Source organism: Stegostoma tigrinum, chromosome 14 (genome assembly GCF_030684315.1).
Source record: "Stegostoma tigrinum isolate sSteTig4 chromosome 14, sSteTig4.hap1, whole genome shotgun sequence".
Lineage (NCBI taxonomy): Eukaryota > Metazoa > Chordata > Chondrichthyes > Orectolobiformes > Stegostomatidae > Stegostoma > Stegostoma tigrinum.
In genome coordinates this window covers 65,502,401-65,514,235 of record NC_081367.1, presented here as the reverse complement: position 1 = coordinate 65,514,235, position 11,835 = coordinate 65,502,401, and the positions used below count along the sequence as shown (strand labels likewise).

The 11,835-nt window shown below is 46.2% G+C and overlaps 1 protein-coding gene across 2 annotated transcripts in view; it reads left to right on the top strand.

Annotated features, from left to right (window-relative positions):
* The first annotated feature begins 339 nt into the window (after positions 1–339).
* aadac (arylacetamide deacetylase) overlaps positions 340–11,835 on the top strand; it is a 57,181-nt gene continuing 45,685 nt past the window's right edge. The window contains exons 1-2 of one of the 2 annotated variants that reach the window (XM_048541603.2): positions 1,019–1,078; positions 1,493–1,588. In XM_048541603.2, the coding sequence (XP_048397560.2) occupies positions 1,580–1,588 (9 nt within the window). In that variant the 5' untranslated portion in view covers positions 1,019–1,078; positions 1,493–1,579. Of the gene's footprint in view, positions 1,079–1,492; positions 1,589–11,835 lie in introns of both variants that reach the window. The other variant, XM_048541602.2, reaches the window with a different exon arrangement.

Here is an 11,835-nt window from a genome sequence, read left to right as displayed (position 1 = left end):
TTTCAAGCAGTCCACATGAATTGTATCCATTTGCACAGTTGATCCCATTGAGCCTTTGAAGGAGATCTGGAGGAGAGGTCTGTTATTTGCAAGGCTGGGAGTCAGATTCCAGATAGTGCATCAACTAAGATGTGGAGGGGCTGGTGTTAGTGTTGGACTGGGATGGATCTGACAAAGGAGCGGCGCTTTGAAAGGTTGTGATTTCAAATAAACCTGTTGGACTATAATAAGTCGAATAAAGCGGCTGCCTTGAAATTCCTCCAGACTGCGATCAAATCCCCTCGGAGGACTATAATCTGGTGCCCTTTGACTTCTAACTGCTGCAATTAAACCAAAAAGCAAGCTGGTCATTTGATCCTTTTGAGTCTGCTCCATCTTTCTATATGCTCATGGTTCACCTTCCATCTCAATGCTATTTTTCCTGCTTTCTCTCCATTCCCCCCCGCCCATGAAAGCTGAAACATAATCTATTTTCGCTTTCCCAGCCTTCCTGCCGGAGAGAATTCCATAGCTCCGCTACGTTCTGAGTGAAGAAATTGTTCTGGGTGTCAGACCTAGACCCTGAGGGATAGGGGAGGCTCAGGCTCTGGAGTAGATTGAGTGAAGTTGCTGTTAACAAGTGTCATGACTGACAATGTTGCCGAATAAAGCCTTGAAGTTCCTCCAGACTGCGATCGAATTCCCTGGGAAGATCATATGAAGCAGCAATAAACTGGCGGCTTCTCCTGGGATCGAACAACCATTGAATAATTCAATCAGCTGATAACAGCACGTATTGTAATACCTGTTTGGCAAACAAGGCAAAACAAAAACGCTCTCCAAGTCTGTCACGTCCTTGCGGCAGCTCGATTGAAGTCCCGCTCGGAGTCTGAGCATTGATTTCATGTTTTCTAAATTCTGATTCAGAGACATTGCACGGAGGCTACAGCCGGCGCTGGACATGGGAAACAAGCTGGTCGTGTTTGCATTGGTCAATGCGCTGCTCGCCTATTACATTTATATCCCACTCCCGGAGGCACTGGGCGAGAGGTGGAAGTTGATGCTAGTGGATGCCTGCTTTCGAAGTTTGGAACACCTGGTATGTGTCCGTGTTGACAAATATCTCTTGCAGCTCTGACTCGCTACTGTTGCATTTGCCTGTGTTTTGATTCACTGTGTGGGCTGTGTAGCACAGCTGGGATTCTCTTGTGGACGGGCTGCCCACAATAAACTTCTTTCAAAAGGAGAGACCCCGACAGAACCAAAACAAAAAAAAATGTTCTGAGGAAGGGTCGCCGGCCCCGAAACGTTAAGAACTCTCCTTATTTCCCTCGCAGATGCTGAGCTTTTCCAGCAACTTCGTTTTTGTTTCTGATTTACAGCACCCTTTCGGTTTTTGCAAAAAAAAAGCGTGGTGTAAAATTGTTATAGCTTTGGGTGGGGGATTGAATGTGCCACAAACAGTACTCCACCGAAATTCGAAATAATTTGCCCTCATTTTACAATCCTACAGGTGCTGCCCCAGGACGTTGTTGTTAACTTCTGTTTTCTACTCTCCGATCACTAGCAATTAGTGAAATGTTCCTTTTCAAATCTGTGCATGGTTAATGTAAGGACAGTGTTCATTTTCTTTTCTGAAATGGAATGGGATGTGAGTGGCGAAGAGTTTATCTGGGTGTGTGATTTTTTAAAAAGTGAGCTTAAATTTGCATATTTTTACATATGTGTGTGGATGACAGAAACAACAAGAAATAACTTGCCAGCATTCTTCAGGGATATGCTAATCTCAAATGTGTCCATGCCTGGGCGTAATTAATTGAAAATCAAAAGCCCTGAAGATGTTAGCCACCTCTGATCATAGAATCCCTACACTGTCTGAAGAGCATCCCAACCAGAACACCCTGCCACCCCAATCCCTGTAACAATACATTTCCTGTGGCCAATCCACCCAGCCTGTACATTCCTGGACACTATGGGCAATTTAGTATGGCCAATCCACCTACCCTGCACATCTTTGGACCGTGGGAGGAATCCCCAACACACAGGGAGTACGTCTGTCTGTGCAGAGTTTGCTCAGTCACCCAGGGGTGGAATTGAACCTAGGTCCCTGGCACTGTGAGGCAGTAGTGCTAACACTGAGTCGCCTTACTGCCCTTTTCTAAAAAACATTCCCTAATTCCTCTTCTCTCCACTTCTTATAAACTCAGTTCCACCAAATTAACTACTTGTTGTCAGCTTCCTTCAAAAATAATATTTTGGAGCCTTGTGGCACAGTGGTATGTGTCCAATTTGTATTCCCCTCCCCTCCCTTGTCCGCCTTCTGCAGGGGCCGTTCCCTCTGGGACACCCTGATCCATGCACACTTCACCCCCAACGCCTTCCCAAAGCCCTATGGCACCTTTTCCTGTAACCGGCGAAGGTGCAACACCTGCCCATTTAACTCCTCCCTCCTCAGTATCCAAGGGCCCAAACATACCTCCCAGGTGAAGCAACACTTCACCTGCACCTCCCAGAATCTAGTCTACTGCATTCGCTGCTCACAATGTGGTCTCCTCTACTTTGGGGAAACAAAGCGTAGACTTGGTGACCACTTCGCAGAACATCTACATTCTGCTTGCAAAAAAGACCCTGAACTACCTGTTGCCTGCCACTTCAATTCACCACATTGCTCCCTGGCAATGTCTCTGTCTCCGGCTTGCTACAGTGTTCCAGTGAAGCCCAGTGCACGCTGCAGGAACAACATCTCATTTTCTACTTGGGGACCCTACAGCCCTCCGGACTCAATATTGGGTTCAATAATTTTAGGGCCTAAACTCCCCAACCCACACACCAGGCCTTGTTACCACATAGCCTGCCACTATACACCCCCTGTTGCTAATCACAAATAGTCCCCATTAACAACTATTCACCCTCCCAGCCTGATCGTTAGCAACTCCTTTTTGTGTTCAACTGTCTTTCTCTCTCTTTGGGCTCTATCCTATCATTTACTCCCTACACCAGCCACCTCCCTATTTTCTGCACATAAACTGATGTTTTCCCAGCCACCATCAGTTCTGAGAAAGGGTCACTGGGCCCGAAACGGTAACTCTGTTTTCTCCTTTACAGATGCTGCCAGACCTGCTGAGCTTTTCCAGCAACTTTGTTTATATTCCTGATTTACAGCATTCACAGTTCTTTTGGTTTTTATATAGAGTGTGACTGTGCTTCTGTTCCTTCACAGCCTCTGGGTCAAATTCAAGAACAACAACACCCCACTCCCCACCACCCACACCCCCAGCAGCATGTATCTACACCATGTGGATTACATCAGTTCAAGTGGTTTATCAATACTTTTCTCAAGGGCAGTTAAATTTAGGCAATTTACAGGTCTAGCTAGCAATGACCACATTCTATGAATGGATCGGGAAAAAAAACTTCTTAGATGATAATAAAAATCCCTTGTTTTGAATGAGCGAGGGAGTTTTCCTAGGTGTCATGATCAATACTCATCCCTCAATTAACATCACAAAACACATGATCTGGTCATTGTCACATCGTTAATAATGGGAGCTGGCTGCACACGAATTGGCTGCCATCTATTTTATATACAGGAGTAAGTCCCTGTAAAGCACTTTAACAAATCCTGTGCTCAGGAAATGTGATGAATAGATGCAAGCCTTTCTTTCCCCTCAGCTTTGTGGATATAATAGTACCGGTGTCACTGGGAGACTAAGTGGTTAGCACGACCTTCATTCTAAAGGCATGAAGTGCCAGAGAAACTCAGCTGGTCTGGAAATGTCTGTTGAGAAAGAAAGAGTCAACATTTTGAGCCCATGGCAAAAATATTGCAGTATCCAATGAGGATATTGACTGGTTATTGAGTTGCTGATGTTGGTTTAGAGATGTGATAACCTAGGTTACATACTCCAGTCTCTAGAGGGGGGCTTGAACCTGCGAACTACTGACTCAGTGGGGAAGAGCTGTACAGCTAAACCAAACACCTCCCCCCCCATAAAATGATTACAAAATCATTTTGAAAGCAGTCCAATGAATTTCTACACTACGACTGTGGTGAGCGAATTGCAGCATTCACAAATCAAAGGCAAACAAAGTAGAGGTCAGCACTTGTGTTCAAAGATTCATGACTTTTAGTTAATCAGCCTCTAAATGGTGGCAACATTTTTTAGATGTTGGAAAAGAGCTCAATGATTTGTAGCAAGCTGCTTTCCCTTTGGAATGTTGGAAGGTTTCCGTTCACATGGATTGAGTTTAGATTTGTGTTTCAAAGACCTAGACAAGCAACATTTAAAAAAGTGACACCAAAGTGCATTTGTACAGTGTCTTTGAGAATATAACAATTGGGTTCCTAACCACATGTTTACACAACAAAGAATGATGTTAAGCCAGAGGTCTTACGACAAGTAACATGTAGATCTTAAGGAATGTGAAACAGAGAAGATAAAGCTAGGATAATAAAATGTGAGGCTGGATGAACACAGCAGGCCCAGCAGCATCTCAGGAGCACAAAAGCTGACATTTCAGGCCTAGACCCTTTGCTGCTGGGCCTGCTGTGTTCATCCAACCTCACATTTTATGATCTTGGATTCTCCAGCACCTGCAGTTCCCATTATCACAGATAAAGCTAGGAGGTGGTATTTTTTAAAAAAAGCCCACAGAGTGGAAACAGGCACTTTGACCCAAAAATCCACTGATTCTCACAGCACCCATCCAAACCAGACCCATCCCCTAACCTGTATATCACTGAACATTATCGGAAATTTAACACAGCCAATCCACCCAGCCTGCACGTCATTAGACTGTGGGAGGAAACCCACACAGACTGGGGAGAATGTGCAAGCTCTACACAGACTTTTCTCAAGGGCAATTAAATTTGGGCAATATACAGGCCTAGCTAGCAATGCCCACATTTACTGAATGGATTAGGGAAAAAAACTTCTCAGATGATAATAAAAATCCCTCATTTTGAATGAGCGAGGGAGTTTTCCTTGGTGTCATGGTCAATGCTCATCCCTCAATTAACATCAATGTCCTGGGTGGAAGGTTTGCTCGAGTAGTTCGAGAGGGTTTAAACTAGTATGGCAGGGGGGTGGGAACCTGAGCTGTATACCAGAGGTGAGCGTTGATGCAGGTGAGGCAGTAGCAAGAGGTAGACCAGCTAGTGGGAAGGATTTTCCTGGGAAGGAACCAAGGGATCGGTTAAAGTGTGTTTGCTTTAATGCAAGGAGTATCAGGAATAAAAGTGATGAACTTAGAGCATGGATCAGTACCTGGTGCTATGATGTTGTGGCCATAACAGAGACATGGGTTTCTCATGGGCAGGAATGGTTGGTGGATCTTCCAGGGTTTAGAACATTTAAAAAGAATAGGGAGGGGGGAAAAAGAGGAGGGGGTGTAGCACTACTAATCAGAGAGGGTATCACAGCTACAGAAGCTTCCATTGTCGAGGAAGATCTGCCTACTGAGTCAGTGTGGGTGGAAATTAGGAACAGCAAGGGAGTAGTCACCTCGTTAGGGGTTTACTACAGGCCCCCCAATAGCAGCAGGGAGATTGAAGAAAGCATAGGTCGACAGATTTTGGAAAAGTGCGGACGTAGTAGGGTTGTTGTAATGGGTGACTTTAACTTTCCTAATATTGATTGGAACCTCCTTCGAGCAGAAGATTTGAATGGAGCTGTTTTTGTAAGGTGTGTTCAGGAGGGTTTCCTAACGCAGTACGTTGACAGGCCGACGAGGGGAGAGGCCATTCTAGACTTGGTGCTCGGAAACGAGCCGGGGCAGGTATCAGATCTTGTGGTGGGAGAGCATTTTGGTGATAGTGACCATAACTGCCTCACATTCTACATAGCTCTGGAGAAGGAGAGGATTAGGCAAAATGGGAGGATATTTAATTGGGGAAGAGGAAACTGTGACGCGATTAGACATGAGTTAGGAAGCATGGACTGGGAGCAGTTGTTCCATTGTAAGGGAACTATAGACATGTGGAGACTGTTTAAGGAACAGTTGTTGGGAGTGATGAGTAAATATGTCCCTCTGAGACAGACAAGAAGGGGTAAGATAAAGGAACCTTGGATGACGAGAGCGGTGGAGCTTCTTGTGAAAAGGAAGAAGGTAGCTTACATAAGGTGGAGAAGGCTAGGGTCAAGCTCAGCTAGAGAGGATTACATGCAGGCAAGGAAGGAGCTCAAAAATGGTCTGAGGAGAGCCAGGAGGGGGCACGAGAAAGGCTTGGCAGAAGCAATCCGGGAAAACACAAAGGCATTTTACACTTACGTGAGGAATAAGAGAATGGTCAAAGAAAGAGTAGGGCCGATCAGGGATAGCATAGGGAACTTGTGTGTGGAGTCTGAGGAGGTAGGGGAAGCCCTAAATGAGTTTTTTGCTTCTGTCTTTACGAAAGAAATGAACTTTGTAGTGAATGAAACCTTTGAAGAGCAGGTGTGCATGCTGGAATGGATAGAGATAGAGGAAGCTGATGTGCTGAAAATTTTGTCAAACATTAAGATTGACAAGTCGCCAGGCCCGGACCAGATTTGTCCTCGGCTGCTTTGGGAAGCGAGAAATGCAATTGCTTCGCCACTTGCGAAGATCTTTGCATCCTCGCTCTCCACTGGAGTCGTACCTGAGGACTGGAGAGAGGCAAATGTAATTCCTCTCTTCAAGAAAGGAAATAGGGAAATCCCCGGCAATTATAGACCGGTAAGTCTCACGTCTGTCGTCTGCAAGGTGTTAGAAAGGATTCTGAGGGATAAGATTTATGACCATCTGGAAGAGCATGGCTTGATCAAATACAGTCAACACGGCTTTGTGAGGAGTAGGTCATGCCTTACAAACCTTATCGAGTTTTTTGAGGATGTGACTAGAAAAGTTGATGAGGGTCGAGCTGTGGATGTGGTGTATATGGACTTCAGTAAGGCATTTGATAAGGTTCCCCATGGTAGGCTCATTCAGAAGGTCAGGAGGAATGGGATACAGGGGAACTTAGCTGCTTGGATACGGAATTGGCTGGCCAACAGAAGACAGCGAGTGGTAGTAGAAGGAAAATATTCTGCCTGGAAGTCAGTGGTGAGTGGGGTTCCACAGGGCTCTGTCCTTGGGCCTCTACTGTTTGTAATTTTTATTAATGACTTGGATGAGGGGATTGAAGGATGGGTCAGCAAGTTTGCAGACAACACAAAGGTCGGAGGTGTCGTTGACAGTGTAGAGGGCTGTTGTAGGCTGCAGCGGGACATTGACAGGATGCAGAGATGGGCTGAGAGGTGGCAGATGGAGTTCAACCTGTATAAATGCGAGGTGATGCATTTTGGAATGTCGAATTTGAAGGCTGAGTACAGGATTAAGGATAAGATTCTTGGCAGCGTGGAGGAACAGAGGGATCTTGGTGTGCAGATACATAGATCCCTTAAAATGGCCACCAAAGTGGACAGGGTTGTTAAGAAAGCGTATGGTGTTTTGGCTTTCATTAACAGGGGGATTGAGTTTAAGAGTCGTGAGATCTTGTTGCAGCTCTATAAAACTTTGGTTAGACCGCACTTGGAATACTGCGTCCAGTTCTGGTCGCCCTATTATAGGAAAGATGTGGATGCTTTGGAGAGGGTTCAGAGGAGGTTTACCAGGATGCTGCCTGGACTGGAGGGCTTATCTTATGAAGATAGGTTGACTGAGCTTGGTCTCTTTTCATTGGAGAAAAGGAGGAGGAGAGGGGACCTAATTGAGGTATACAAGATAATGAGAGGCATAGATAGAGTTGATAGCCAGAGACTATTTCCCAGGGCAGAAATGGCTAGAACGAGGGGTCATAGTTTTAAGCTGGTTGGTGGAAAGTATAGAGGGGATGTCAGAGGCAGGTTCTTTACGCAGAGAGTTGTGAGAGCATGGAATGCGTTGCCAGCAGCAGTTGTGGAAGCAAGGTCATTGGGGTCATTTAAGAGACTGCTGGACATGTATATGGTCACAGAAATTTGAGGGTGCATCCATGAGGATCAATGGTCGGCACAACATTGTGGGCTGAAGGGCCTGTTCTGTGCTGTACTGTTCTATGTTCTATGTTCTATCACAAAACACATAATCTGGTCATTGTCACATCGTTAATAATGGGAGCTGGCTGCACACGAATTGGCTGTCATCTATTTTATATACAGGAGTAAGTCCCTGTAAAGCACTTTAACACATCCTGTGCTCAGGAAATGTGATGAATCGATGCAAGCCTTTCTTTCCCCTCAGCTTTGTGGATATAATAGTACCGGTGTCACTGGGAGACTAAGTGGTTAGCATGACCTTCATTCTAAAGGCATGAAGTGCCAGAGAAACTCAGCTGGCCTGGCAATGTCGGTTGAGAAAGAAAGAGTCAATATTTTGAGCCCAAGGCAAAAATATTGCAGTATGCAGTGAAGATATTGACTGGTTAATGAGTTGCTGATGTTGGTTTAGAGATGTGATAACCTAGGTTACATACTCCAGTCTCTAGAGGGGGGCTTGAACCTGTGAACTCCTGACTCAATGGGGAAGAGCTGTACTGCTGAACCACCTGCCCCCATAAAATGATTACAAAATCATTTTGAAAGCAGTCCAATGAATTTCTACACTACGACTGTGGTGAGCGAATTGCAGCATTCACAAATCAAAGGCAAACAAAGTAGAGGTCAGCACTTGTGTTCAAAGATTCATGACTTTTAGTTAATCAGCCTCTAAATGGTGGCAACATTTTTTAGATGTCAGAAAAGAACTCAATGATTTGTAGCAAGCTGCGTTCCCTTTGTAATGTTAGAAGGTTTCCATTCACTTTAACTGAGTTTAGCTTTATGTTTCAAAGAACTTGACAAGCAACATTTTAAAAAAATCTCCATCTCAGGCAACCAGCTTGTAACTGATGTCCATTTCAAGCCCACTGACTCCCACAGCTACCTAGAATACACCTCGTCCCACCCACTCTCCAGCAAAAATTCCATCCCCAATCCCAATTCCTCTGCCTCCGCTGCATCTGCTCCCACGATGAGGCATTCCACTCCTGCACATCCCAGATGTCCAAGTTCTTCAAGGACCGCAACTTTCCCCCCACAGTGGTCGAGAACGCCCTTGACCGCGTCTCCCGCATTTCCCACAACACATGCCTCACACCCCGCCCCCACCACAACCGCCCAAAGAGGCTCCTCCTCATTCTCACACACCACCCCACCAACCTCCGGATACAACGCATCATCCTCCGACACTTCCTCCATCTACAATCCGACCCCACCACCCAAGACATTTTTCCATCCCCACCCCGTCTGCTTTCCGGAGAGACCACTCTCTCCGTGACTCCCTTGTTCGCTCCACACTGCCCTCCAACCCCACCACACCCGGCATCTTCCCCTGCAACCACAGGAAGTGCTACGCTTGCCCCAACACCTCCTCCCTCACCCCTATCCTAGGCCCCAAGATGACATTCCACATTAAGCAGAGGTTCACCTGCACATCTGCCAATGTGGTATACTGCATCCACTGTACCCGGTGTGGCTTCCTCTACATTGGGGAAACCAAGCGGAGGCTTGGGGACCACTTTGCAGAACACCTCCGCTCGGTTTGCAATAAACAACTGCACCTCCCAATCGCAAACCATTTCCACTCCCCCTCCCATTCTTTAGATGACATGTCCATCATGGGCCTCCTGCAGTGCCACAATGATGCCACCCGAAGGTTGCAGGAACAGCAACTCATATTCCGCTTGGGAACCCTGCAGCCCAATGGTATCAATGTGGACTTCACCAGCTTCAAAATCTCCCCTTCCCCCACTGCATCCCAAAACCAGCCCAGTTCATCCCCTCCCCCCACTGCACCACACAACCAGCCCAGCTCTTCCCCTCCATCCACTGCATCCCAAAACCAGTCCAACCTGTCTCTGCCTCCCTAACCTGTTCTTCCTCTCACCCATCCCTTCCTCCCACCCCAAGCCGCACCTCCATCTCTTACCTACTAACCTCATTCCACCTCCTTGACCTGTTTGTCTTCCCTGGACTGACCTATCCCCTCTCTACCTCCACACCTATACTCTCTCCACCTATCTTCTTTTCTCTCCATCTTCGGTCCGCCTCCCCCTCTCTCTCTATTTATTCCAGAACCCTCACCCCATCCCCCTCTCTGATGAAGGGTCTAGGCCCGAAACGTCAGCTTTTGTGCTCCTGGGATGCTGCTGGGCCTGCTGTGTTCATCCAGCCTCACATTTTACTGTCTTAGATTCTCCAGCATCTGCAGTTCCCATTATCACTTTAAAAAAACACTGATCCTCACAGCACCCACCCAGTCCCATCCCCTAATCTCTGCATCACTATAGGCAATTTTACACAGCCAATCCACCTAGCCTGCACATCTTTAGGCTGTGGGAGGAAACCCATGCAGACTGGGGAGAATGTGCAAGCTCTACACAGACAGACACCTGAGGAGGGAATTGAGCATGGGCCACTGGTGCTGTGAGACAGCAGCGCTAATCACTGAACTACTGTGCCACCCAACTGTAGGATAAAACCTTTATTTACTCATCATCACTAATTGTCCTTACTGAGGTGGTAGTCGGGTGCATTCTTCAACCACCACAACTATCGGAGTGAAGGAACACCCACAGTGCTGTTAGGATTTTTACCTACTGACAGTCAAGTGGGGCGTGGTGTTTTGATTCTTATAAGACAGCATGTGTGTGGCTTGAAGGGGAACTAGCAAGTATTATTTATCTCCCATGCATAAAGGAAGTGGACATGAGATAGTCGGAACTGCAGATGCTGGGGAATCTGAGATACCAACGTGTAGAGCAGGATGAACGCAGCAGGCCAAGCAGCATCAGAGGAGCAGGAAGGCTGACGTTTCGGGCCTAGACCCTTCTTCAGAAAAAATGAAGAAGAAGGTTCTAGGCCTGAAACATCAGCTTTCCTGCTCCTCTGATGCTGCTTGGCCAGCTGTGTTCATTCAGCTCTACATGTTGTGATCTCAATGAAGCAGTCGTTGTGGGTTTGGAAAGTGCCATTGAAAAAGCCATGGTGAGTTTATGTGTTCCATCTTGCAGGAGGTACACACAATAATTATAGTGGCTGGTGGTGGAAGGAGAGAATGTTTGAGGGTGTTATTGATTGGCGAGGGGAAATGTTTAGACTATCACTTATTAGAGATGGGCATCACCTCGCATTTGTCTGGCACAAATATTATTTGCTAATTGCTATTTCTTGCTGAGACCTAACATTGGTAGTACAATGGTTAGGCCACTTTTGGAATAAATGTTCAGTTCTAGTCTCCTTGCTGTAGGAAAGATGTTGGTAACCTTGAAAGGTGAGAATGTCCCTAGGACTGGAGGGTTTGAGCTATAGGGAGAGGCTGAATAAGCTGCAGTTATTTTCCCTGAGGCATCAGAGGCTAAGGGGTGACTTTATCGAGGTTTATAAAATCATGAGGGTCACGGATAGGGTGAATAGCCAAGGTCATTTTCCCAGTGCATGGGGGTCCAAAACTAGGGGGCATAGGTTTAATGTGAGCGGGGAAAGACTTAAAAGAGGCCTAAGGGGCAACTTTTTCACAGAGGGTGGTGTGTATTGGAATGAACTGCCAAAGGAAGTAGTGGAGGCTGATTCAATAACAACATTTAAAAGGCATCTGGATGGGTATTATATGAGTAGGAAGGATTTAGAGGAATATGGGCCAAAAAGTGGCAAATGGGACTAGATTAATTTAAGATATCTGGTTGGCATGAAAAACTTGGACTGAAGGGTTCTGTCTCCATGCTCTACAATTTGTTTGTCCCTTGTTGAAGATATTAATTTAGTCACACACTGGAGCTTTAGGCTTCAAAGTAAAGAGGCTTTATTACGTGATATCATGGGGAATCAACGCTGACAAAAG